The sequence below is a fragment of the Chamaea fasciata genome, unplaced genomic scaffold (genome assembly GCF_029207755.1).
Source record: "Chamaea fasciata isolate MVZ Bird 193981 ecotype frontalis unplaced genomic scaffold, bChaFas1.0.hap1 SCAF_6, whole genome shotgun sequence".
NCBI classification, from domain to species: Eukaryota; Metazoa; Chordata; class Aves; order Passeriformes; family Sylviidae; genus Chamaea; species Chamaea fasciata.
Genome location: NW_027094091.1, coordinates 25998389 through 26025692, shown reverse-complemented (window position 1 = coordinate 26025692; position 27304 = coordinate 25998389). Strand labels below are relative to the sequence as shown.

At 37.4% G+C, this 27304-nt stretch overlaps 1 protein-coding gene across 3 annotated transcripts; it reads right to left on the bottom strand.

Moving 5' to 3' along the window:
- Positions 1–251: 251 nt before the first annotated feature.
- CWH43 (cell wall biogenesis 43 C-terminal homolog) lies at positions 252–27304 on the bottom strand. Of its 3 annotated transcripts, XM_066185728.1 has the most exons (17): positions 27198–27304; positions 26182–26373; positions 22948–23068; positions 22698–22852; positions 21154–21355; positions 20076–20164; positions 18524–18778; positions 15641–15766; positions 13458–13537; positions 12400–12505; positions 9523–9658; positions 8182–8331; positions 5783–5927; positions 5106–5167; positions 3903–4058; positions 2286–2410; positions 252–1826 (listed from the first exon to the last, which is right to left on the bottom strand). In XM_066185728.1, the coding sequence occupies exons 1-16, from the start codon at positions 27238–27240 to the stop codon at positions 2323–2325; spliced, it is 2106 nt and encodes a 701-aa protein (XP_066041825.1). In that variant the 5' UTR covers positions 27241–27304; the 3' UTR covers positions 252–1826; positions 2286–2322. The 3 variants fall into 3 exon arrangements, 2 of the variants coding, with proteins under 2 accessions (XP_066041825.1, XP_066041823.1); XM_066185726.1 differs by having other exon boundaries at positions 276–2410; XR_010721426.1 differs by lacking the exons at positions 252–1826; positions 2286–2410 and adding an exon at positions 4169–4260 and having other exon boundaries at positions 3974–4058.

Below are 27304 nucleotides of genomic sequence, written 5' to 3'. Positions count from 1 at the left end.
TAGTTTGAAGCAGTGATTGTGACTTAGATATATGAATGCACATTTTCCTAAACCACTGAGAAACAAAGGATTAGATCAGTGTGTAGATGTAAGGACAAATAAAGTTTAGCTTTAGTTTCCCAATTCTAACCACAGCAGTAGAAGTAGTAGACAAACAGTTTACTTTTGTACAACTACTCAGAGGAAGAGAATATTCAAACTTTAGATTTTTTCACTACATGTGGTCAACATGAACCTTTCTAATGGGGTGAGCATGTCTAAATCCTGTAAAAAAATCCATCAAAATATGCTCAGAGACTTTGAAGATTACATGCAGATACGATTTATAATCTGATCTGTTATGCAAGTCATGTTATGCTGTCTGGCTTCTTGAAAAAATAACCTCTTCCTATTTTTTAATTGTTAAAAAATTAGGAGTTTTCAAGCTTTTTGTACTTATACGTATCATTTCTTGCATTTCACGTTAATAAACGGCTCACATTACAAGGTATTTGCAGAGTCAGCCTGTGGAGAATGTTAAGTAATGTGGCAAGATAATGTTACATGTTCTACAGATTGAAAAGGCAAACCTGTGGCTGGACGTGCCTCAGAGCTAGCATGAGAGTGTGCTGAAAATAAATGAGGATACTCAGAGCACTGTGCAACGCTGGTACCAGTGCCAGCTGCTTTTGCAAACTGGGAATAGAAGAGATGAGGGCAACTGGTGTTTGCAGAAGAAAACTGCTAAAAGTGCAAGAAAATAATTTGTATCACTCCACAACCTAATTTATCCTGTCTTGCTGGAGAGTCGCACAAAGAACACGTTCAGAGGGCTTGTAAAGACACACAAAGCACCCATAGGTGAGAAATTAGTTCAACAATGGCTCGTTGTCAGTTACACCTGAGATGATGAATACATAACCACTGAGACTTTTAAATGCCTTTCAGATACCTCTGTCCACAAAAACCAGAGATAAGTTTCACTCTCAGAAACACAGTTCTTAAAAAAAGGGAGCAAAATGATAGGTGACCAGAATAAAGCAACAAACATGGTGCTGGCAACAATTACCTGACTCCATAGAACAAGAAACACTGGGTAAAAATGCATCCTGTATTTGCTTACATAGAGAAACAATAAAATTGAGTACACTCAAGCTGTTCTCAAAAGTATATGATGAAGAATTAGAGGGAGAAAAAACATCCACCCTCTTTCCTGCAACATATCCTATTCCTTTCAGTTATGGTATGCTTAGATATTACTGGAAAAACACACAGTATTAAATATCAACATCACAAATGTGGATTCCAAGCGGAATGCATCACTTAGATGATCTAACATGTTTCTCACAAGTAGGAAACATCCTTTGGACAACAATGAAGATGTCCTCATTGTTAAAGGGAAGGTCTGAATGTATACTGAAGGATCAGGAGCTAAATATTAAAGACGTTGCCAAGAGACCCCAAGAGGACACAACATTTTACATTGTGTCACATGTGCATTGCATTAACAGCGAACTCACTGACCAGGTCAAAAAAGTAACACCTCTATTTAGTCCTACTGAAGTGTAGGGCTAGCAAAGAAACAAAGCTTTTTTTTTTTTTCCTTTATTATAGTTCCTTTAAAAAATTACAACTAACTTATCTCCCTTCTCAGAAACCTTGTTATGTTGAGCATGATTGTTTTTAATTCTTCATCAATGCGTTCATGTAGGTGTCTCATAACTGTCTTCATTCAGAGGTAGTCTACTCTTCCCTTTGTAAAAGCATCGAAGTGTCTAATGTCCAGTTAATAAAATGATGTCTATAAAGTAACCTCTTTTTTCTGCAGTATTATGAACATCAATTATCTGCTAATTATTGTAAAACTCATATAAGAATAAAATGTAGAATAGCAGCAGATGTAAATGTTTGAGTCGAAAACACGCACACTTCAAACACATACTTTCTGCATATCTCCCAATTAAAAAATACACTACTTCCATTCCTATTTTGAAAAACCTAAGGCCAAGCTTTTTATTGCAATAGCAGCAATAGCACTCTGAAACTTCATGATATATGATACCTCCACAAAAGCTGAAGAAGTCGTTGCCAAAGCAAGTTCCCACCCTTGCTTTGTTGCATACAAAGCAGGTCTCTGGCCAAGGTATATACCAGTTTACCAAAATACATGCATCTTCCCTCCCTCACAGTGATAACAGCTCATTAAAGAAGAAAGTCACCAATTACATAGACATTCACAGTGTTGTGCAGCATGGGAGCTGCCCGTCCTTAAACATTAGCTGCCAATTCAGTTTCAAGCTACAAACCTTTCTTGTTGGTCTCAATAATTTTTATTTTCTTGCTCTAATTTGTCCGTTTAAAATATTTAGGTGTGCTCATATGAAAGTGATGAATAGGCATGTAATTATGTCCATCTTTGTAAGATCCAAACCTAAGAAAAATATTCAACAGAGCAATACTATTACAACATTATTTAACCCATGCAATTAAATTATACAATTACTACCCTACTTCTGAATGTTCTAGGCAACTTATTTCAGAAACAGGCCCCAACTCTATTAAACGTAAATCAGGTTCTATGTACCCTTCTCCTACTAAAGGTCTTTGAGTGCAGCGGAGACAATTAATTACATTGATTCCGCTGATGGTATAGGCAGTCTATAATTGGAACTCCAGCTGAAAAAGCTGAGTATTGCATTTATCTACCTAAATTCTAAGTGAAGTTTTTAGTCCTGATTTCAGTGGAGATACAATTTAAACACTCATAGTATCAAAACAGTCAATCTTGTTATTAATATTGTACATCTTTCTTTTGAAAATTATGGTGAAAATTGTAATTCTTCATGCCAAATTTAAATATGAAACTTTTGACAACTGACTATTATGGTAGACAGACTTGCAAAATTAAAATGGAGTACATATTCAAAATATCAGTGCTAAGTGATATTTAAGAGCACTGCCATTGTATTTCTAAAGAAGTACAATTAATCAGAAAAAGCTAAATCTGTTCCATAGGGTAAACATTTTCTGGTTATAGGCAGACAAAAGAAATTAGGACAAGATTCTGTGCTGAAGTCAACTGAGAAAAATCTGAACGTAAATGCTAATTGTAGGCATGTTCCATCATGTGGAAAAGTCTGGGCAAACTCCTGCTTAGACAAGAAGCCAGTGGCTGAGTGGGACATAAAAAGTGAGTAAGCTCAACTGTCAGATGTATATGAGAAAGCAATATATTCTGCATTATGCATGTTACGAGTAGTAAACCTGGCATTACTGGGAATTATCTCTCTGTGGCAACATCTATCATGAACTTCATGACTCTCACTGATATTAATACTAGACTAAATATCTTTCTCCATATATCTCTTCCTTATGAAATACCAGTGGAAAAATTACATCAATTTAGAAATAAATAACTCTTTTACATTAAACCTAGTCCTTTTTTTCTCTTCTTGACACATGCAACATACTGCCTCAGGTATTCTCTTTAATTTTTGCTCCAATTATATGGTACATTTTAAGATGCTCATGAAAAATGTATTTAATGTATATATTGTATTTGATATTCTAAGTAACAGTATATTAAAAGCCCAGTCTCTGAAGTGGGCTGAGAAACATCATCTATCAAATGAGTCACCACACCACTTGGCAAATATACCTATCAAACAATCTCAGAAACTGCCTGGGTGAAATGAGCATTACTGGCAATTTATGCTATGACACAACAGCCTGATTTTCCCAGGGTACATGCCAAATCAATTGAAAAAAATGGAATTACAAATCAGAAGTTCTTGACTCCTATTCCTCTGCTCAGTTGGGTACTAATCAGTACCTCTCACTTTAGAAATAATTTTGTTCCTAGACTTCTCTTTTACAAGATGCCAGGTATATCATCCCCTTCATTTCGTATGAGACACACTGACCTGGGATTGAAATGGATGTCCTCAGGAACTTGGCTGGGATCAGTGACAATTCTGTCATTGTCAACATAGCTATTCACGTCATCTGGGATTCTAAATTTGGCCATCTGGACTTCTGAATCACTTAAACCAGCATGAGATATGCGGGCATAACCCAGCCTATCAAATACGAGAAGAGTTAGTTTGAAAAAATAACTCAAGATAATTTCACCACATGCTTAATGAATGCATCTTTTTTTTTTTTTTCCAAGAGTTACGCTTTACCTTACCAACACAATTTTCCATTTCTGTGAATCTCAGCTTCAAAAAACTGGAAGTGCTCCATAAACAGGATCATAACACCATATCACAAGCATAAAAACTGAAAAACCATAAGTGTTTGACAATAAAAATAAGTTCTATATCTAAAAACCTTTTTTTAAAATTACAGCTTTAGAATATGAGTGCAGGTATAAGCTCACCAAATTTTCACTGAAAAGATTTCAATATCCAGGAAAGAAACTCAAGCATCAATTGAATGAATAATGAGAAAAATTCAAATTGCAAATAGATTTTTAGTTGAGTTTTTATAGTGGCCTTTTTTTCTTTTTTACTCAATAATGTTAACAAGATTACAACTTGTGAACACTGCAGAATTTGCATAGTTTATTCAGAATAAGCTGCATTTCATTCTGGTGCAAACATCACCAAGAGAATGATTTGCAAGCAATTTGGTATTAAAAGATAAGGAGTGCATTGGTCCTGTGCCTCAATATTGGCTTACACAGTTCAAGTTTCCACTAAATCCAGCACAAAGACTGGCTGGATTAAATCAGCATTTTGCTTCAACAAACCCTACATCATAGTTCAAAATTTGTATCTTCTGTGTCACATACAAATTAGGTCTTAGCATTCACACTTTAGAATGAAGTTGCAAGGCCAGAGCCTTGGAAAAATGTAGTTTTATGCTACCAAAGCAGAGTAGATCTGAAGGCTTTTGACACAGAATGATGAAACCTGTAATAGTGTCTTTGCAAATTATATTCAGAGATACACCAATTGTTGTGATCCTAAGATCAATGTTTCACATAATTTTATGATAGCTCCAACTACTCATAATAATTGTTTAGGGATGTAAGACTCTTCCACAATCACTTACAAAAGATTATAAAACTGATAACCATAAAGATATTTAAACCTACAAATAAGTGATTCACTTTAACATACCTTATTACTCCGCGATACATAATATAGCTACACCATCTGTCCCGATCTGTGCTGTCAATATCCTAGAAGCAAAAGGGAAAAAAAGTCAAACAAATACTGTAAGTGTTCATCTGGGTAAGTTTTAAATCACTAACAGGACCAATGTGTAAACTCATTGCAGAAAAATATTTTGCCTAAAACATTATAATGAGGTAGAAAGAAAAAAAGCTCACTGTTAGACATGGACAAATCTGACAACTTTTTCATATCTCCTGACACAGAGCTTGCTTTTAAAACAAAAGAATCACAGAATTAGAGGCTGTCTGGAGGTCACCTACTCCTAACCCTGGTCAAAGTCACTTCAGACAGATTGCTCAGGGCCTTATGCAGCTAAATTTTCAATATCTCCAAGGATGAAGGTTTCACAACTTCACCAGGCCCCTGTTCTAACCCTTGACAACCCTGCGACTTTTTATTTCTTCTATCTGACATTTCCCTTGAGGCAGCTGCTGTCCATTGACTCTTTTCTTTCACTGTGACTCCACCTTCTCTGCAAGATATCATGAGGTACCTAAAGATTGTACTTGAAAATGGGCATACATTTTCTTCTCTGTCTATATTTGAGTTGCCAGTTTGAAATATTAAGCTGAGTGTTTCCAATATATATTTTCTCTAAAGATGCAGTATTTTTATATTACCTGCACATTTCCATTTTTTATTAATTCAGTATAGTCTCTGGATCCAGGAGCTGAAGTGACATATCCTAGAAATACAACTTGCTTAGAGCTAGTCTTCAATAGGTTTGAAACAGCTATTGCTTGGAGTTTTCTGTCCAAGTCCTCTCTGAAAGAAATGGAAAAGACTTTAATCTTTGTGAGCTAATGACCTAGTAAACCACAAATCAATCTGGTACCATTTCTGTTGCTCAGTATTAGAGAGTATGAAAGCTCATAGAAAGCTCATTGATTCAAAATTATCACTACATTTGATAAAAGCCACATGATCATGGTAGATGTAATCCACATTCTCTTTCTATCCATTATAGGAACAACATTTTCTATTACTGTTTTGTTTTTAATACTGATACGATCACTAGGAAATGTGAATGTTAGTGCTTTGATTATCTAAGGCTTTGTCTCTGCTTGCACTTAAAATTTAACTGTGCTAGCATGATGTGATGCATGACAAAGAAATTACAAGCTAAAAAAATGTTTTTATGGATAGATCACAGTAAATAAAGTCTTAAAGTCTGGGTCCCATAATTTATGGAATGTAACTAGAGTTACATCATCCCATTAGCATTACTTAATTATATTTGGCATGTATTTCACATCTCTTTAACAAGATTTACACAAGAGTTTCAACATGATCAAAAGCGATAGCATGAGTGGAGCCTGGTAAAATACTTCATCGGATCCCATTCCCTGTCTTTGGATTTGTCATAAAATAATGCAAAAGCAGTTCTCTTTCTATGGTTCTTCATGTTAACAACTTTAAACAGTTTTGTAAATGATGTTGTCTTCAAGATTTTGGTAGTCAGGACTAAATACCATTGACAGAGAGAGCTGATTTTGGAACCTGTAAACCCAAAAGAAGACAACAATTTAAGTGCAGCTATGCTTTCCAAATAGTGGTACTTCTGGCTGAAGCAACTGTATTAGGGAGAAGGAGCACACAGACAGGAGACCAAAAAAACCCCAAACACTTAAGTAGAAGTCTGACCTAGGTATATGTGAAGTTGCCTGGTCAGCTAGCTGCTCTTTCCAGAGTGCACCTCTCCAGAAGATGGGATCTTTTAAAGGCACAGGCACAGTTATAGTCCCACATTTTAAAAAATTGTATTTAAAAGCAACCCTAGTTATCCAGTATTCTATAGTCTATGTCAACCTAAGCAGCAGAAGAAAAAACGTTAAAAATAAGCAGTTATGTGTCATATTTAGTTACAAATTCATTCCCCTCTAAAACACAATCTACTTTGCACTCATTTCCCATATGTCTCCTCATCTTTTCTTCCCTTCATCTTTATCTCATTTCTTTGCGAGGGGATAATACAGTGTTATTTTCTTCTACTTTGACAAACAGTTTCTCAGATAGGCAAGTCTAATCATTGGTGTGAGGCACAGAATTAAATTCCTTTCAAGAGTTAAAAAATGGGGAGTGATTTCTGACAACTGTATTTGTATAATATATGGGAAATCTATAAACAATTTGCAGGTTTGGTGCAGTTTCTACTCAGGGGAAGGAAACGGGATACAGAGAATTTCTATGGCTTTCTGAGCAGCTTCTTTGTATTATAATATTCTGTACCCTATCCATAAATTTGCCTCTCCATGAATTGTAACATTTTTTTTTTTTATTCCAAATCTTACTACATGGCCACAAACATACTAGATATCCCATTAAACATAACAGAAATTACAGCTATGTGGAGCATTCACAAAACCAGCTCTGATTAATATTCATTACACACAAGTAATCAAAACATTGTTTTCAAGAACGGACATATATACCTTATTCTTTTCCATCACTCATTTGATTCATTGGTATAATATTGCTTTTCTGAATTCAGAGATCAGACTTCCACTTGCATCCTCTCAGAAGGACACTGATGAATATTTTTGCTGCTGTTTCAACACTGGCTTTTCTTGGAGGTTTCAGACTTGTTACTTTTTAAAAAAATAACATTTTCCCAGTAATGCTATCTGTCTCTAACAGTAGCTATCTGCACTCCTTGTGGAATACAATACATCTATTCCACATGCAAAAAGTCAGAAGGATGCTATCCTGCACTGAGATGCATCTGTAGCTCTATCATTTGTTGTGACTTTGGAGAACTGTATCTTTAAATCTCTAGTAATTCAGATGGTAGGTTCAGCTGAGTTTTGCAAGACAGATTTGCACTACTTTAAAAAATGCTTCCAAATTTTAAACCAGTAGTTTAACCAATTTTAAGCTGTCACAGTGTTTCTTCAAATGTGCCCTGCTAGAACCAGTATTACAGCAGCAGATTTTAAAGGGTACAAAAGAAATCCTAGAAGTTTTCAAATTACATTACATGACTTTGTACACTCTATGTAAAAATAAGTAAAATACACACTCTTCATTCCCGAAGTGAGCGACAACAAAATCAACCAGCTTCCCTGTGAAGTTGACAGTCAGGGAGATGGCAGGTGCAATCTCTCCCTCTGGAGATGGAAGGAGGTGATGGGTCGATTTTACAATTGGATACCTGGATAGTGCCATAATCCTACATGAGGAGAGGCAAAAAGTTACATTTTGTGATTCACAAGCATCACAAACATCAAAGTGAACAAAGCAGAAAATGTGAGCAGACGACTAACAGTCACTGAAAAACACTGTAAGACAAGAATACAAACCATCTCTAGGGGATTCTTCTGAATGTAGAAAGTTTCCCTCTAAAATACTGCTTAACTACATGACTAAAAATATATTATCAATTCCTACACTAAGAAATATCATTCCATAAATATGAATTCTTTCACTGAGCTTTTCATGATCTGTATTTCAGACAAAACAGAATTTTATACTACCAGAAATTAAAAGGTATTTTACTAAAAGTAGAAGTAGGTAGAAATACATCTTTAAAATGGGAGGTTTTTCTTTTTTTGGCTACTGTTTGGACATTTTGCATCAGGTTTTTCAATGTATTTCATTAGTAAATTCTCAGAAAATGCCTTCTCTACCCCATTCTGACTTAAACAGTCAGGGTCTGGAAGAAGAAAGTTACCAAATGCCCCTCACATATGGAAAAAATTAAACAGCCATTGCAACATCAGTAGGAAGTTCCATCTGCCATAGAGATGTGTATATCCCCCTGAAAAAAAAAGGCCACATTATATGCCAGTATTTTTGAAGAGGACAAAGATATTTAATGATATGCAATTGGTAGGTGGTCAAGCATTAAGGTAAAAGTAGACAGAAAATATCTGGTCAAACAGACATGCATCTTTCTATTCCCATTTCCCATCATACAGCCCAATCTAGATTTAATGAATTCAAAATTTCTCGTACCTCCTGATGCACTACATTTTCCAACTGCTATCATGTTTTAAGTCTAAAATACAAAATTCTCATAGCCCAAAACAAAATAACGTGAAAAGGGCATCAGATACAGTACTTGGAATGCTAAACTTCCAAATCTGTACATTAAAGGGCAGGATGCTATTCTCTACATCACCAAAATGGAAGTAGCTTACAGGGGCAGGCACCAAATCTGATCAGGTTCAGCAATGAGAAAACTCCATCCACATTGCATGGTAATGCTAATGAATCAAAGCCTGTTCCTAAAGGACAAGCTTCAACAAGTGATTATAGTGATTACTATTCCAACTATTCTTTGCTTCTGTATTAGTGCAGTTTGTATTGGGCAATATATTTACATCTATTTCCTGTAACTGTGCATGTAAAGATGACTCACCCCCAAGTGTGATCTCTTGTGCTTGGACCAAAATCTGTATAAAATCCCAGTCTTTCTCCCAGCCACATTGTTGGATCATGGTTTCCAATGAATGGTTTAGAGGCATCACTCTCTATAATAGTAATAAAATCTGCTTCTAAGATCGGAGGGCAAAAAAGAAAATATTTTCACAATTACAACTTTTACCTATAAATGGGACTTATAAATAACTACATAATGTCATTATTTCCCTTTTGATTACAAGAGGATGGACACAAGCCCTTCAAGGATCAGTCAAAGCAAATAAATCAATGTTGGCAACAAAGTCAGGGCCAAACTTTTGGCTACTGCAGGCCACACAAACTCTGATAAAGATGCACTTAGTGTCTGCTTGCCATAGCTCATCCCTGGTGCATAACCAGAGATACATGAGACTACAGAATACAGTTGTATTCTGTGCAGACCTTGTGCCATTTCAAAAGCATTAGAGATACTGTGCATGCACAAGTTAACAGCACAGTAGCAAGTCTACTGCTTTCAATTTGATGAATAAACACTACATAGCACATCTGCACTTCCCTTCATCTGCCAAATCCTATTGTGCTTCAAAGGGTCCTGTGCGAGACACAGCTGGATGCTGTTGCCAAAATAATTATTCAGCCCAGGGCAACCTTGCATCAGCCCCAAGGCATGGTAACAGAAGGGTTCGCAGCTCCAGTGAATTGCTGACCATCTGCAGCCACCTCACTTTCTCATAGCACTGTGGTCCCTCCCTGTTTACATGCAGAGGTATGGTTTTGCCAGGGGAACATTGTGGGTTCCCCTTATATTTTAACTGCAGGATAGAGGAAGAACTATACAGTCCCTTGAGGAATTGGCATCTAAGAAACACCTGCCCATGCTTGAAGGATGGTGGGATTATGCAAGCTGCCCTCAGGATGGGTGAACCACTCAGACTCAGTTTGAGCAGCAGGTCAGTACAGCTGCAGCAGCAACAAGTGCTCCAAGTGCTCCCTTCTTGCTGCAATCATGCTCCTTTCAGAGTTCTACACAGGAAGGCAAACTGAATCATCCACAGCCCTTCCACAAGGAATTATGATCATCCAGCACCACAGAAGATTTTTTGCTTTCAAAATATCATATGCAGCAGTGTAAAGCCTTGTCAGCAGGGAAAATGGGAGCTCAAGAGTTCTTAAGTGGATTCCCAGGTTTTTCCATCTACATCATTAGCATACATGCTGATCACAGAAACAGTAACTGAAACCATTAAGAGTTGATGTTGGATCCCTCCAGGGCATACAGAAATTCCAGTCACAAAAGCCATTACATGTTGCATCTTCACTATTCCAACAGAGAGGTGAGCCCAAGGAACACACACCATGACATCTTTAAAGACAACCCTTATCTTAAAGCAGACAGCCACTCATTCCTCTATGGCTCTCAAAATCAGGAACTCTTCTTATAGAAATTTCTAGCCAAACTCTGAATGCATTTATTGACAATGTTAATGCAGTACTTTATATAACAATATATATGTAACATAAAACTCCAGAATACCGTTTCCACCTATTAGAAATTACAATTCATTAATTTATATTTGGGAATTTTCTGTCTTTTTGACTTACCAATTGTCGTTTTTAGAAGTGATATTTCATTTACTCTAAAGGAATGCCAATGGACACAACCTGGTAATCACTTTTTCTAATATTCATTAATTTAAACTACAGGTACCAGAAATGAATACATTCATTAAAATTCACAAATAAATCTGCAAAGATTAAATAACCACCCAGACATGAATTATGGAATCATTTGTGTAGAAGAATGCTCCAAATTTCAATTGATTAAATGTCCTGTTTTTTTTCTCATATCACCAGACACTCAACATAGCCCAGCTCTCTGAACCTTTGGTCGTGGGACAATGGAGTAAACAAGGTTAAAATCAGTCTCTTCACTCTTCACTAACTCCTGTGTATCTCTGCCACAAAAGCAAGACTTGCACAGGAGCACCTGTCAGTGCCCTTTCATTGCTTGGGTCTGCAAAGCCTGAGGTGCTCAGGAAAATCCTGTGGTGGACTGGAGAACAACAAATGCTCGAATGGCAGCATAGACATTCCCTAATTCCCTGAACTGCTTTAGATTTTGAACTGTCAGTCCCCTGTCTACCCTATCTCATGGGTATTTCAGGAAAAAAGTAATACCTAAAAGCACTACTGGCCAATTCCTTTCAATGCCCGCTGCAACAGCACTCATCTTTATTCCAAATTCTTCATTTCCTATAGGTAATTTTCCAACCAAAATCCTGCCCATGAACAACAGTTTAGACACTCTTCTTTACAATAAAATCACGACAACCAAGCTACAATAGCTACTTTTCTTGTATACATTGGTTCAGTGATGGAAACAGACTTGTCTGCTTCTTCTCTGTATTCACTGCTTAGGGCATTTGAATTTCACACCCTTTAGGAATTATATAATGCTTCACATCTGAAAAAACCCACAGAGAAGTTATTAAAAAATTTATTTTATCTAAAAGTATATTTACCTTTGTAAATACCATTATATTTTATCTAAAGTCATATTATTTCATTTATGCAAGAATTTCTCTATAGACAAGTAACTTATCTGCAATGTGAGAAGAAAAATCAAAAAAAGAAATGAAATGTTTCCTCTGACCAGAAACCTCTTTAAAACATATTAAACAAATTATCACCTCTGCAAATGGATTTTTGACTGAAGTGATTGTATTGGAACAGTTCATAAATTTAGGAGAAAACCACTAAACACAGGTTCTTGTGTTAATGCAAAAATGGCCTCAGTTACCAAGCAGGTGTTTTCACTTCTGCCTCTTCAGATGAATCCTCCCTAATATAAATGAAGTAGGGAAAAAAAAGTTACCTGTCTGATTAAGCAAATTAGCTGATCCTTCCAAATTAGACCATCCTTCATTGTCATATCCAAATCTAAAAGGCCAGATCATAGCAGAGAAATCTCTTTTTGGAAGCTCAAAAAATAAATGGGAAAAAATAAAATAAAATTTGAATTTTACATATTATAGCTTTGCAGTAAACAACACCAGACACACGGTGCCATAAAAGACATATAAGAGATGTTTAAATCAATAGATTTTCCTAGTAAAGCTCTCAGAATTACAAAAGACTAAATCTGCTATTAACAAGGGAATAAAAGTCATCATACTTAAAAGGAATTTTTACAAGTAATAGTAAACAAATGAAGAGGTACGAGACAATGCATTTTTTCATCTTACTAAGAGGAACATAGTTAGCTGACCACTTTTTGCCACACAATAAGGTACTACAAACCTGAATTAATTGAAAAAAGAAGGCCAACCATATAAATCTGTGTGCATTTGTGAATCTAACATTGAACTCCATGAGTGTTAACCATCTTGTTATTTATTACTTTTGCAATACTTATTTTCTTGCAAGATAGAAAACTGCAATCTCCAAATTTTTATCCAATTTCCATAGCTAGTCTAAGTCTAATCTATGTCAACCAACTTTTCAGAGAGCTTCAGTTCAGAGTTATGATACAATATAGAACCACAGAACTCCTTCACCTGGAGGAAACCTCAGGAAGTTATCTGTTCAAACTCCCCCTGCATGAGATCAGGCTGCTAAGAGCATTGTCCAGTTTGAGGATAGGCCAAATAAGCTAATTTCTAAAAGTAAGGTTCAAACTGAACATATAAAACAAGAATATCTCAAATTTTCAAAATATTTTTCTTCATAGCATCACTGTAAATCTCCAAAGACCCAGATATTTCAATTTGACATGAATTTACAAATTAAACTTTTGCGTCTTCATTTATGCATTAGTTTTTCTGAATACTCAGTTACAAAGATTTCTTCGGCAACAATTAACACACCTAAGCTATCACACACACATTTTACTGTAGATTTAAAAGTTACCATTCTCACCAGCACTCTACTCACCCCTTGGCCCAGCTTCTTCTGGTAAGTTCTATAACGTAAACCCAATCCAAGCAAACCAACACCAACAAACAGCCACAATACTTGAAATAGAAAAACACAGAAAAAAACCCGTTTTTAATTCAAGAAAAAATAATGTTATTATTGCTGTTAAACAGGACACTGTTATTCTAAGGTGTGCTATTCACAGAATGAGAAATGTGTCCATTTAAATGACACCATCAGATCAAGGCAGTATCTATGCATGCAGAATATGTGTATTTGTGCAAATACAGTCTCCAAAACACAACATGCTAAGCATATAAAATGTATTAAAACTCCTTGGAATAGTTATGTAGAAATTACACCTACTGAAGAATGCATTATAGGACATGAGTAAGAGCATCATGTAAACCCTTCAGTGTTTTCCTCTCTGTGTGCAAGTATGCATTTGTAGTACACAGTTTTTGTCTTGTATTAATACAATTGTGGAATAAAATTTAGTTTACTTTGCAAGCCTTTAGATGTCAGAAAGATGTGACTCCTGCCAGACTTACAGACTGACCATTTGTTTGACACGCTCTTGGAAAGACAGTGCAGCTTCATAGAAAGCATATTCAGAGCTTTCTATTTGCTCCTGTAGCATAACAAATAACCACAGTGTGCGCTTAAGAGCTCTCACCATTCAGCACAATGTAATTTGATGAGCAAAGCCCTCTGCAGTTATTTCATTTACACAGTGGCATGTGCTGTCTACAATGATTTCAGTAACTCCAGTTTATTCTTTTATATATTTAAACAGATATGAAATTATTTCAATGCAAGTTTTCTGGAATAGTTTTGTGTAAAATTTAAACACATTTTCTAATGGAAGATGTCAGAAAGAAAGACATGCTACTTATATTAGCACGTGTCAAGCAATTTCATACTCTGTAAGACACAGAGGTCCTTAGAGTGGAAGCTGAGAAACAGAATAAGTCTGAGCATGATGAGGAAGTACAAGAGGTACTGTTACAACATAACAAGGTCAGCTGAGAAAGGGCTGTGCTTTGTGACAGGTAGTATTTTGAAATATTAATTTACCTTTGTGAAATGTTTCTTAGCAGTAATATTCAAAACACTTGAAATGGTGCTCATGTTGCCTCTGAGACACAAACTCTCACAGGCCACACTCTTTTGGCCCCTGAGTATACTGGGTAAAGACCTCCATAAAGATTCCAGAAACAGCCCCGAAAAACTGTGAAGCACTATTGTCTCCTTTTGCCAAAAGGCAAAATGGCAAGTGATTTGATCCAAAGTCACAGGAGAAAAGATGCAGGAATTGGAATCTTCAGCGCCCTGATCTCTGTAGGGTTACCATACCCTCATGTCTAGCATTTTGTTCCTCTACCAAACTTCACGCTATTGCAGACGTTTTTCTTTAGAAACAGTAAGTTGACAATGAAAACAAATCAGGGACTCAAATGATTGTAGAGAAATAGTTGAAAATGTTCGTACAGTTTAAAAACCAAAAAGTGATAAAACCTCAAACATTTGACTTTCATTTCTCTTCAAAACCTAAGGCAAAAAGCAGACTCCATACATATAATCTAGAAACCTGTGATCCCTGGGCATAGCTGACAGGCAGGAGATGACAATGGCTTCCTGAGGACAGGCCTGGGCTGGACACACAGCCAGGCCCAAGCCTTGTGCTGTGATGGCAGCCACAGCAGGCCTTGCAGGAGTGTCACACTGCACAGCAGCTCTGGGCCAGCCAAGTGCCACCACACTGCCAGGCAGCTCACACAGCCCTAGCAGCGCTGCCACACTGAACCACCTCAAAATCGCCATACCAAACGGCTGGGAAATCATCCAAAGCTTTTGTACACACAGTGTAAACCCCGAGATCCAGAGAGGCCTCCTCCTCAACCACTAAAATGAAACCACAAATGATGCTGAATCTATATTCACATTTTGTTTTTTGCCCAGTTTCTTGCCTGTTTAACATATTCCATTAGGAATAGCCTCTGTCAGTCATAATAACAGTGAGCCAACTCTTCCAGTAGTTTATGTCATCATTAACCTGGAACCAGGGAAATACCAACTACCAGTCTATCTCTAAAACTAGTACAGAAAAACATCTGAGGAAATACTCCACAGTGTTCTTTTTTTTTTCCTCAGACAGTATTCCAAGAGTCATGGAGAAAAGGAACTAAAATTATACTTACGTAGTTTAATACAGTTTTTACTCGTTTTGAAGAATGGTTTTTGATTGCTTTTCACTTCAAAGACAGAGCTAAGGTCTTTCTTGGGTCCTGTTAGAAAATCTACCCCAATACATAACATTATAAAACCTGTAAAAATATAATTAATTAGTTTCTTCATAGACATTTAACATATTAAACATTGTTCATAAACACATCTTTTATAAACTCTCAGCTGTGGTACCACAACACAACCTTATGGTTCCAAGAACAAGGATGATTCAAAGCAAAATGCAGAAAAATGCTATGCCAAATGAAGCAATGCAGGAACTATGAGATTTATTGACAGTACTCTCAAGTAAAGTCTGATTTGCAGTACAGTTCCAGGGTATTATGTCAAAAAGGCTAACACATAGCAGATAAATTATGCTAAAATCCTTCCAGGCCCTACTGATGGCTGCAATTCTCAGCTAGGCCCACTGTTTTCAAAGTTTACTGAAATTAACCTGGACAAGAGCAACTGAGTTACACCTACATATTGCAGAACCTTAAAATAACAGCATGATGAAAAAAGCACATTGATGATTGCACATATCAATTATCTTTGACAATGAACTGCTCTGTCACCAAGATACAAGTAACACATTTTTCATATAGGAACTACAAAAGCAATTTCTCAACACTTTGTTATAAAACAGCGTAAGCAGACTGCAGCAGGTTGGAAGGACAAATTAACATGGCAGCAGCTTGTATTCTGGAACTCCAGAGCCAACAGAAATAGTTCTGCTTTTTAAGATCAGAACACTAAGCACACCTACAGATATGTTTTAAAAGCTAGTAAGCAACTTCAGTGCGCTAACTGTTGCAATGCGTGGGGATGGTATCTTTTCAATAAAGCTCAGACTAATGGCACAAGGTCTTTTCCAATCCCTAAAGAGATAAAGAATCCAATTACTTTCAAAGAAAGCATGGGAGGATAATGAACTGGATAAGAGCTCTGCTGGAGAAGATATATGCCCTTAATATCTTTGTGACATAGTTAATTAATTATAGAAGCCATAGTTTACTGCAGAGTAATAGCTAACAATTACTCAGTATTTTTTTATTTCTCTTACTTGTTACATTAGTTGTAGTGAAAGTTTGCAAACCAGGACACTGCATATTGTGTGTGTGCAATGAAGGGGCACACACAAAACCTTTCTCAAAGGGTGACTGACTCAGTTAAAGTTGCAGATCAGAAATCTGACTCCTCAGCATTATATCACATCACAATGAAGCAGCACAGAAGTTTTGAATATAATGATCTTACTTTCATTGTCACTTTTCCTGGTGCAGTTCCCTACCCAAACTGCAGCAAGAGAAAGGCAGGATATTGGACAGGAGAAGAAAGCAAGAAATAGCACTTGCACCTGGAAGAAACCAGAAGAAAACAAGCAGTTTGCCAGAAAACCAAGTTGTGAGGGTAAAAGCACTGCAACAAATACAAAGTCTCACGGTATAATCTTTGATAAGCTATGGGACTGCATCAAAAAAGATAGAAACTGGATTCTCAGACGGAATTTAAACTCATGAAGTGCCATCAGCTGAGATGTGTTCCATTTACAGTTTTCTTTACCAAAGAGAAATTTAAGGCCATTTCTCTATTACTACCCAGTGATCATGCCAGGTAAATTAATCACAAGTGTGCATTTCAAGGGAAGTAACAGAGAGGAATTTGGAATAAAAATATTTCTTTTGTGAAAGCATTACTCAAGAAAGCATTTGACACTCCTCTACCACATGCTTTCTTCATAGAACTTCAAAAAATTAAATTTAATTAGCTAAGGTAACTGTTTCTAAAGACTCCTCAGAGTGCTTTCAGAACAAAGAAAATAATGCAATAATGGAATGAAATTCTCCTCGAAACATAATGAACTGAAATCCCTCACGTGAATGCCGTAATTTAAGAAACACACGTGGAGAGTAAGAAACTGGTGTGACACAAACTGGTGGCAAAGACATTTATGAAATCTGAAACCTTTGGAGCAACAAGTTAAGCACAGCATTCATTAATCCTTTCCAAATAAAATATAGGCCAATGCGTCACATTTTTAAAAAATGCCCCACACAATTAGCCCAAGACAATGTTTGGCATTGTTTAAATACAGTTAGTGAAATATGCCATGAAACATGTTAGTACCTATTGTGAAAATATTTCTGGAGACAAAACCAGGAAGGGTTGGTTTCCTTTCCATCTCTCCACCCTCATCAAGTGATCATCCTGCTGAAGCCTTTATATTTGCTCAACTCAGTTCTTCCTTATTTGCAAATACTTGACAATTTCTTTTTTGCCTGTCCTGTTCACCTGTTTCTGACGCTTCAGTCTCATCTGAATTCCCCCAAACATGCTGCTGTGTCCACAAAACATAAGGTAGAGCCACATGGGAAAGAAGCTCAGGTCTCCAATACAGACTAGCTAGATCAGCAGGATGCTGCGCTTTGCTCTGCAGAGCAGGGCTAAATAATGCACTGAATTGCATTACAGTCCCAGTAGCTACCCTGTTACCTGAGGCACTGCTACCTTAGGTAGCCAGCATTCACACCCTGGATTGCAGCCATATTTTTAGACTGACTAATAGATCTTTTCCTCCACTGTGTCCTTTAGTTATCAGACATTTTTCCACTTTGTCATTTTCCCTTACCTGAATTCCATTTTCTGTCCACATTTTAGACTATTTCTAACAGTAAAGAAACAAGTGGATTATTTTTTGCATGTCTCATTAATTTTTGCACTGAAACTCTTACCACAGTAAGTAAGTAAACAATAACTGAGCATTTGAAAAGACTCTCTATACACTAGATACATTTCACATATCTGCCTGAGGCTAAAGCAAGCATATTTGTATTTGTCCATTATCACAAACATACCTAGAAGAAGATGGGAACTTTCTCTAATGTAAACTCCTCCAGGTACAAATTTATAAGCTGTACACCACACACAGAAGAATAATTCAAGAACATAGATAAACATGGCTGTACTCATGGCTTTCCCAGGATGCAGACAGCTAACAAAGCGTCCAGCTAGTTGAGGCCACACACACATAGTAAAGATACCAAGAATGTTGCCTGCAACAGCAGCACTCCAGGTATGTAAATAAAGGAGACCAGCTGAAGATGCCAAACCTGTGAAGGGATAGAAAAGAATAGAATAAGTCTCAGTCAGGTATATTATGCACCACATTCATTTTCGTATCCTGGCTGGCAAAAAAAAAAAAAAGTAGAGTCTGGGAAATATAACTGTGCTTTCCAGCCATGAAAACTGTATCACTAGAAGGACAGTTATTCACAGCAGTCAAAGACAGTCTTCTATTTTTCCCAACATCTCATTCTTTTAATCATTGCCTATTCAGCTGAAAACAGTACAGTGAAAAGAGGACAGAGAAACATCATCAAGAGCCAAAACTGAACAGTTTTTCTTACAGAGTTCTTCAGCACAACAGAGGAATGATGCAGTTCTTAGGAGTTCTTAAGTTCTTAGTTAGTAACAGGTCAGTCTTCTACTATAACACAGAAGGAATCAAATAGAGTAATATGAAGAGAAAACATCTTTTCCTGATCTTTCCCTGTAGATAACCATAGAATGGGCAAGAAAGCAACTATTAAATCTTTTACTAACTGCAAGATCCTTGACTTACCATGCTATCTTTGATTTGGAGATTTGACCCTAAGCAGAACATTAACAACCACAGAACCTCTCTATAACTTCATTTTAAAACATTATTGTAGGTACGAATATTTACTGTAACACCATGAAAGCCAATGTATAGAAACACTTTCAATATTTAACTCTTATACATCAAGGTTCTGAGCATTTTAGAATACAACGCTTGAATCAACTAAAGAACCTTCCTGCGCTTGTTTCAAATAAGCAATGTGTGCACCTCAAAAATCAAAGGTTCATGCTTACATTACAATCTGCCCACACATTTCTTAACACTAAAACCTGCCTGCTCATACTATTTTACTGCCTGCAGAACTTGGCAAATGAAGAGACAAGAGATAAGCTTTTCTCTAGGTAGACTGCTTGTTAAATTACAAGTTATTTTGCCTCCAGTGAAATTGAGAGGCTTGTGTCATCTCAACCCCATAACTCTAGATGTGACCTTATCATGGAATCACCAAGGTTGGAACAGACCTCTAAGATCATCTAGTCCAACTCTTAGACAATGCAGGTGGTCAGAACTGAGATGCTGCTCAAAGGAACAGGGCTTCTGAAGATAATAACACTGCTCAGCGATGGCCTGGAGATTTGTCCTGTAACCCTTAGTCAACTGGTCAGACATATGTGTACTACGGTCAGTGGCAGAGAAGAGTGTGGCTTTGCTTAGCCACACTTTTTTGAGATGTGGTGTCAGGTCAGAGAACTTCAGTAAAGGGAATAAGGTAACAGACAAAAATTCTCCTCAGGATTTGCACCTACCTATGAGAAACAAGGCAAAACTGATGACAGAAGACCAGCTCCAAAATGAAAGCATCAGTCCATGAGCAAGGCCCAACAGAACTGTACCTCTGATACAACAATAAGAAAACAGAAAACATGCACTAATATGGTTTTAAAAACACCTGACATTGAAAAAGAAACTTCTAGATATACAGACGAGGGTCCTTGGTAATATATCATAATTCTTTTATGTCAAACAAAGCCAAATTTTGCTCACACCTGGCTACATTTTCCTTCCCTTTATTGAATGTAAAAAACATCCAATTGAAAATAATGGCAATTTACTGTAATGTATAAGTGAGCTGTGTTCAGCAGCAAAAGCAGTCCACTGAAATCTTGGTTCAAAAAGAAAGACATCTCAGAGAAAACAAGAGGGAAGAATTTGCCCCGAACAGAAGTATTTTCTTCATGTCAAGTAAGGAATCCTACAGTATCTAACACTCAGTCTTGAGTGTTACAGTACAGTGTACAGTATCTTGCTCTCAGTTTTGGGGAGTTCTCTCGTATACCAATTCCAAATTATAAACTCTATCACCTGCTATCACATATAACTCAGACCAACTAATTTGGTCTTGTTCTAGATTTTGGAACCCAAATGAACCACACACAGCATTAAGACTGCATTCTAACTAATCAAAACTTCTACTGAAGTATATCTTTTAATATTGCACACAGTTTACTTTATTTATACTTTGTGAATGCATCTCGGATCATTTCTCTGAAGCCAACAGCTAGACTAATTCACTGCGTATTATAGATGCACTGCATTTGTAAGTCCTTGAATCTCAGTCCTCATCTAAAAATTGTTTTGAAATGTGTCAAACCAAGATTTTAGTGTTGACATAAAAATAATTCTGTATCAGAAAAATTTAAGGTCTGGACAAAATGCTCAGAGATATCTCAAAGGGAGAATGAATCCTCTGTGCGAAGTACCTTGTACCCACTTTTTTCTGTCTAAATTCTTATACCATCATCAGCCTGAGTTTTAATTCGTCACCCACTACAACACTGGATTTTTATTACAATTTTGTAACGATAATAAGAATTATGCACTTACCCATATGGATTAGGATCTGGACCTGTATGGGGATGTCCACTTACTGCCCATCTAGAAATTAATGAAACCTCTCCAAATATCCATAGAGTGAGGAACATGAGGCTGCCAAAAGCAGTCCCTGATAAAAACCAATGAGGATTGGAAGCAGTCTCTCTAACCACATTACCAGTTTTGTTTGTTTCTTGTTTCCTCTTATCTCCACCTAGAATAAGAATAGAAATACAGCTGAGCAAACTGTCAAATCCTATTAGCAAGAGTAACTGAGAAAAAGAAATAGCCAAAATCACAAATTTATTAGAACAAACTACATGCACAAAAGCATTTATCTGATTAGGATTGTGTTGTCAGAAATTGATAACGCAAAAAAAAAAATCTTTACCAACAACCCTAGGGCTGTCAAGAAAATATACTCACCATAAGTGTTCAAAATGCCAACCTGCCCATCTGATTATTTTCCACAATACTGGAATTTAAATATTTAAATTGGCTTTGAAAATCAGCAGAAAAGTTATTAGAATTTGTTCAGAGGCTTCTGTTCTCTGAAACTCTAAACTCTGAGAAGAACAAAACCTGATACTTCCATATAAGCCAAAAATAAACTCCCTTCCTTCTCCTTTTTTCCATGCCCTTTAGAACCTCTCTCATCTAAGGAGAAAGCAGCACCCTTAATTGCATAGACACATCATTTTGTCATCCACAAACAAGACAGATTTCCTTACTAATCTCCTGCAGCAGATTCCCTTTCTAAATTCTGATGAAAGTTCAGGTTTAATTTAGATCATGTAATGCAAGCTTACAGACAATATGCATGATGCTAATTTATACCCACTTACACATAGATAAGGTTTTATCTTTCAATTAATTCATTAAGGTTATACTGAGAAGGAAGGACATTCTGAGGATTTAACATGAGCTGCCTTAACTAACCAACCCAACCTCACTGTCTTCCTTGGCAATACCACCTCCACAGTTTAGCCTATGCCAGCCCCCACTGTTGTGTACTCTGTGCAAACACTCCAAAAATTTCAGCAAAGTTTAACCAGGACAATTTGTCCACTTCTCCAATTCTTTCTGTTTATTTTCACATATCAGCTGTTCCCCAACTTTGTCCTGTCTCCTCTTCTCTGTTAAAAGATATGCACTGGCAGAGAAACTCAAAGTGGAAACTGAGTTAACATAAGAACAAAAACACCACAAGTGTTTCATGCTGGAGAAACAATAATCCATTCTGGTTTTATTGGTCTATCTTATGCCTTTTTTTGTCTTACTGTCATATGGTTGCCACTGCAATAAGGAAAAAGATGCAGTTCCAGCACCAACTTACTACAGCTTATATGAATTGTGACACCGGTTCTGCCATATTATGGGCAGATGGAAGTACCCCATGACTTCTAAAGCCTGCAATGCTCATGCAGCACGTCTAAAACCAGACTGTGTTGGGGAAAAAAAATCAAAGGACCAAAACCCAATGACACATAGCTTAGGTTCTTTAGGTATACTTTAGGTTCTTTTCATAACCACCATCTTTGCTGTAATATGCTTACCTGAATAAATTCGCTCCACTGCTGCTACAAAACCAATTGTCAGTATGACAGTATTGGCAACTTGTGAGCTCCAGACTGGATTAAGTGATGTGTACAGGATACGAAGAACAAGGAGCATTATCTTGCCTAGCATGAAGCCCCATATCCTGATGAACCTGTAAGAATCAGTTTTTGAAACAGTGAGGCGTTTGGGGCATTAAAAAAAAGAAAACAGCTTTTAATATAAAGAAACATCAGCTTAAGAAAATACCTTTGTAAACCGTTTCCTGACCACCATGTTACTGTTTGAACCAGCAAGGAAGAAGAAACACCAGCAGCCAAGATGAGTAGTCTAATTGTAGCATTTGGTGAATGGTATGATGCTAAGCTTCCTACAAACAAATACACACACAGACATTACTCTAATGATCAATAGAGACCAGGTAACAAGGATTTCCTGTGCATTAGTTCAACGTTGCCTGTAATTTGAATGGCTATACCACTTATCTGAAAACATGTGACACTATGCACTTTAAAACAAACCAAAGAAATGCAGGTATGCAGAGAAACTGGGTATACATGACTTCACAGCAGTTACAGTTTCCAAGGAAAAAAAAACTATATGAAGCAATTATCCAACAATTCAAGTGATTACCTTTATTTAAGTACTTACGGTGATTGATTCCATAGAGAAGATATATGGATAAGATATCTAAGCATACAGATATTCCTCAACCATGTACTCAGATAACTCAAAAGCCATAAAGTTTTATGTACTGTGACTGCTCCTTTCTAAAAAGGATATGCTTTTGCCTCAGTGCACTTATAAAAGTACACTATGGCAAAAGCCATGTTCTTTATTAGACAGGAGCAGTCACCACACATAGCACAGGGATTAGTAATTAACTGCCTCAGTAGGGGTGAACAAGGCTTTCTGTGGCTCAGTATCTGGTCTCAGAAGTGGTCACTACCAGCCTGCACCATTTTATTACTGAAAACTACCACTTTTCCAGCCACTGAAGGAGAGCACATGCACCCATCTTTGCCATTTCCCAGGGTACAGTGACCCCACATTACCAGCAGTTTTAAACTCTGCTAACAGGTTTCCAATTCAAGTGACTATAGACCACATATATTCTCGTAACTTCAGTCAGTGTGGCAAAGTCTGGCCCAGGACCAATGACAAACAGCAGGACAAGCTGCAACACTGTTATGATACCAGCCATTTGCTGAGCATGAGTCAAACTTGAAGAGATGTTAAGCAAGTAATGTCAGAAATGGAGCTGCAGATTCTGGCAACACATGCTAGGAATCCTCCAACTTTTTACCTGCTCATTCTGCTCAGAGTAAAAGATGCTAAGCTTAGAGCCAAGAGGATAAACAAGATCAATGTGCAGTGAAGGTGTACTTGCATGGACTTCAACAGAGGTTCCATGTACAGTACACACAGATTTCTGTCACTAAATTGTGCTGGCAATCCATAAACCTGCCTCTTTAAATATTTCATCATGTGCACTACCCTGATTAAAGGTAGCATGGGTTTGCCAAGTTAGAGCAGACACACCTTTTGTTGCTGGGCAAGTACACCCAAGACTTAAATATATCAATCCAAATTTAACGTACGTTGTCTGAAGACACAGACGCAAATAGACGTTATCACAGGATACTTTGTTGTTGTTTGTTTGTTTTTGAATAGAACACAAAATCAAGTAATATGAAAGGATACAAAAATTAGAAGTTGCAAGGAAAATAATGCTTCCTGAAAAGGCAGAAAGAAACAGAACAGAAAAAAATATCCTCCCCGTAAATAATTCTGGTCTTAGCGAAACAGGAAGAATTGTCTTTTTTTTTTTTGGTCGTGAAATTGAAGACTGAGTAGAATGGGGTGGAGCGTGCATGGGGTAGATTGTTCTGCCTGACAGTTCAACAAGTCCCAGAGGAAGGCCATGGCCTTTTTGAAAAGGAAAAATGATCAAAAGGAGAATGAATAAAATTCTCTCAGTATGAAAGAGGAAAAAAGCAGGAAGAACTGAGAAACAGGAGAATGAGCAGCACAGTATGATGGGACAGAACTAACATAAAAGACTATCATAGGCCTTTTATGTCACTGCTTTTTATCTAGCAGAACAAAAATTACACACTTTAAAGTGATTTCCATCTCTTTTGGTAAAGTGAACTAGTAAACACAGCAAGGTGATCTGAAGGACTAATCCTAAATAAACATGGCAAATTTTGGGTTACTGTCACATCTGAAGGAAGGTAAGGTGCAATTTTAAATGCTTACTAATTTCTAAACTAGAAGATCTTGCAAAAAGCAATACACTAGGCACTGCTGCAAGAAGCTGAAGATTCTGCTCACTGAGAAGGTTATTACAAAACAACAAGAAAAGTATGAGGATGGATATAATGAGAAAGAAAAGAACATGGTAAGATAATTCTTCATGAAAATCAATGACACCAACAAATTGCTCAGTTCTAGTATTTTTCTAGAGATAAAGAACAAGAGTTCGTTTTTTAAAAACTACACAGCCAAAGTAAATAAGATGATCTTACTCTGTCTTCTAACAGTAAAAGAGGAAAACCATAAGGAAAGTTATTATCTCTCTTATATTGACAAATGAGGAGCTAGGATCTGCTGCTTCTGGAACACATCACTCAGCAGCAGCAGTTTCACCTCTACAGAGGCGATGGAGATGGATACAAGATGGAGAACCTTGTCTCCTCTGAGTTCATCTTGTGTGGCAAACTCTTTAGTATTAACTTGCTTCTGAATGTGGCTGTAACTTCTAGATCTTCCCCCAAAAACTTTTAAAAAATCAACAAGAGCAAAGATTTGCACCAGTTAGCTGAAGACCAAAGTGGGAATCACAGCAAATCTTGATTTAAGGAGGAGCCTGTGGAATGGGAAACGGGGCGTCTATTTCCTGAGTTTAAGATCAAATTTTCATCCTGTGCAACTGACCATATAAGAGTTATTTCATATTTAGGATGAGCCTATAACCCCTCTACAAGCATGTAGATAGATAAATTTAATCTAAAAAATACATTCTTAGAAGAAAAAACTGCCTCGGAAACTAAAAAGAATGTTTCACCCATAGAAGACTACTTTTATAATATCCCCAAGCTGTTCTGTAATGTCTCATCCCTATCCATTGTCACAATACAAGAAACACCTGCTCAGCTGATATTTGAGTGATACTGAAAACACCTTTCCTATCGAACAACACTCTTACTAAATTAAAAGATCCTAGAAATTAAAGTGAAATGAAATTTTTCTGTATTTATATACAATGGCAGCAATACAATGGCTGCAAACAATATTTCTCTGACTATATCTAAAAGCTTGAGAGAAAAAAACCCAACAAAACATGAGTATGGGGAGAGCAAGAACTTCTTATTCCTGTCTTGTTCTATAATTGCCTTGAATTTTAAGGCAATTTGGAATGTTTATTCTTATGCATTGATACCAAAAAGGAACCTATAACTCGCTGCAGTGTGTACTTACCAACCGTAGCCAACCTCAGAAAGGCTAGGACATACTCATTGTTAGCCAACCTCCAAAAAGAGCCAATTGTCAAGAATATCGGGGAAAAGAAGGCAACAGCAAAAACTTCTAGGCCTGTGAGTGCCAGTGTCTGAAGTGGGAAGTAGTAGATCATTGGTGGCAGTGCATGGTAAAGAGACCAAGAAATGTAACCTAGAACAAGAAGAAACCAGAAAAAGAAAACCCCATCATATATTTCCAACAACATTTCCTGGAGATTACTTTAAAAGTACCATTTAATACTTTTGCATATACACTATCAAATGTATTTGAAAGCAATTCAAGCAAAAACAGCCACCTTCTGTGAAGAAATGTTTGTTATTTCGGGTTAAATGAACACATTTTCTGAGGAATTACAATAATGAGAATAAAACAACTCTTCCCCCACTCAGACAGCAGTTCCTACTTTGAACCTCAGTGAAGTGCTCAACTTCGGAAAGGATTAGTGTTCAGAGGGCTGGCTAAATAGGCTATCCACCCACATTCTCAGGGCTCCTCAAAGGCAGACTGGTGGCTAAAGGAATTATTCTAGTAAATCCGTGTGCTGTTCTCCCCTGGAGACACCTTATCCAGGCACAGCAGCACTGCGCCGTGAGTTTCCATGCTTTGCAGGAGATGCACCGAGCAGATGCTGGGTGCTGGGTCTGGCGACCGCCCTGCCTTGAGCAGGGCAGCACAGCTCCGGCTCTGCAACACCTGCACAAACACTTGGCCGGGAGCAGCAATAAATTCCAGGCCGATCCAGGAGACAAAAAGCATTCCAGCACTAGAGGTAAAAAAGAACCCAAAGAAGAGCACTCAGATGTGAGCGGTATTTACTCATTCCAGAGGGGAGCTGTTCATCGGCGACACGCCTGCACGTACGGTGAGCCCCGCGACACCCTGCCCTGCTACGGCCGGTCCCGGCTGAGCCCCCCGGAGCCCTTAACCGCGGGCCCTCGCCCCCAGCCCCGTCGGGCGGCACCGCCTCCACCTACCCAGGAGACTCTCCGAGAGAACGGCCTTCCACAGGGGAAACATCGCCCCGGCGCTGCCCGGCTCGGCGCCGGCTGCGTCCCTCTCACCGGGAGCCGAGTCCCGAGTG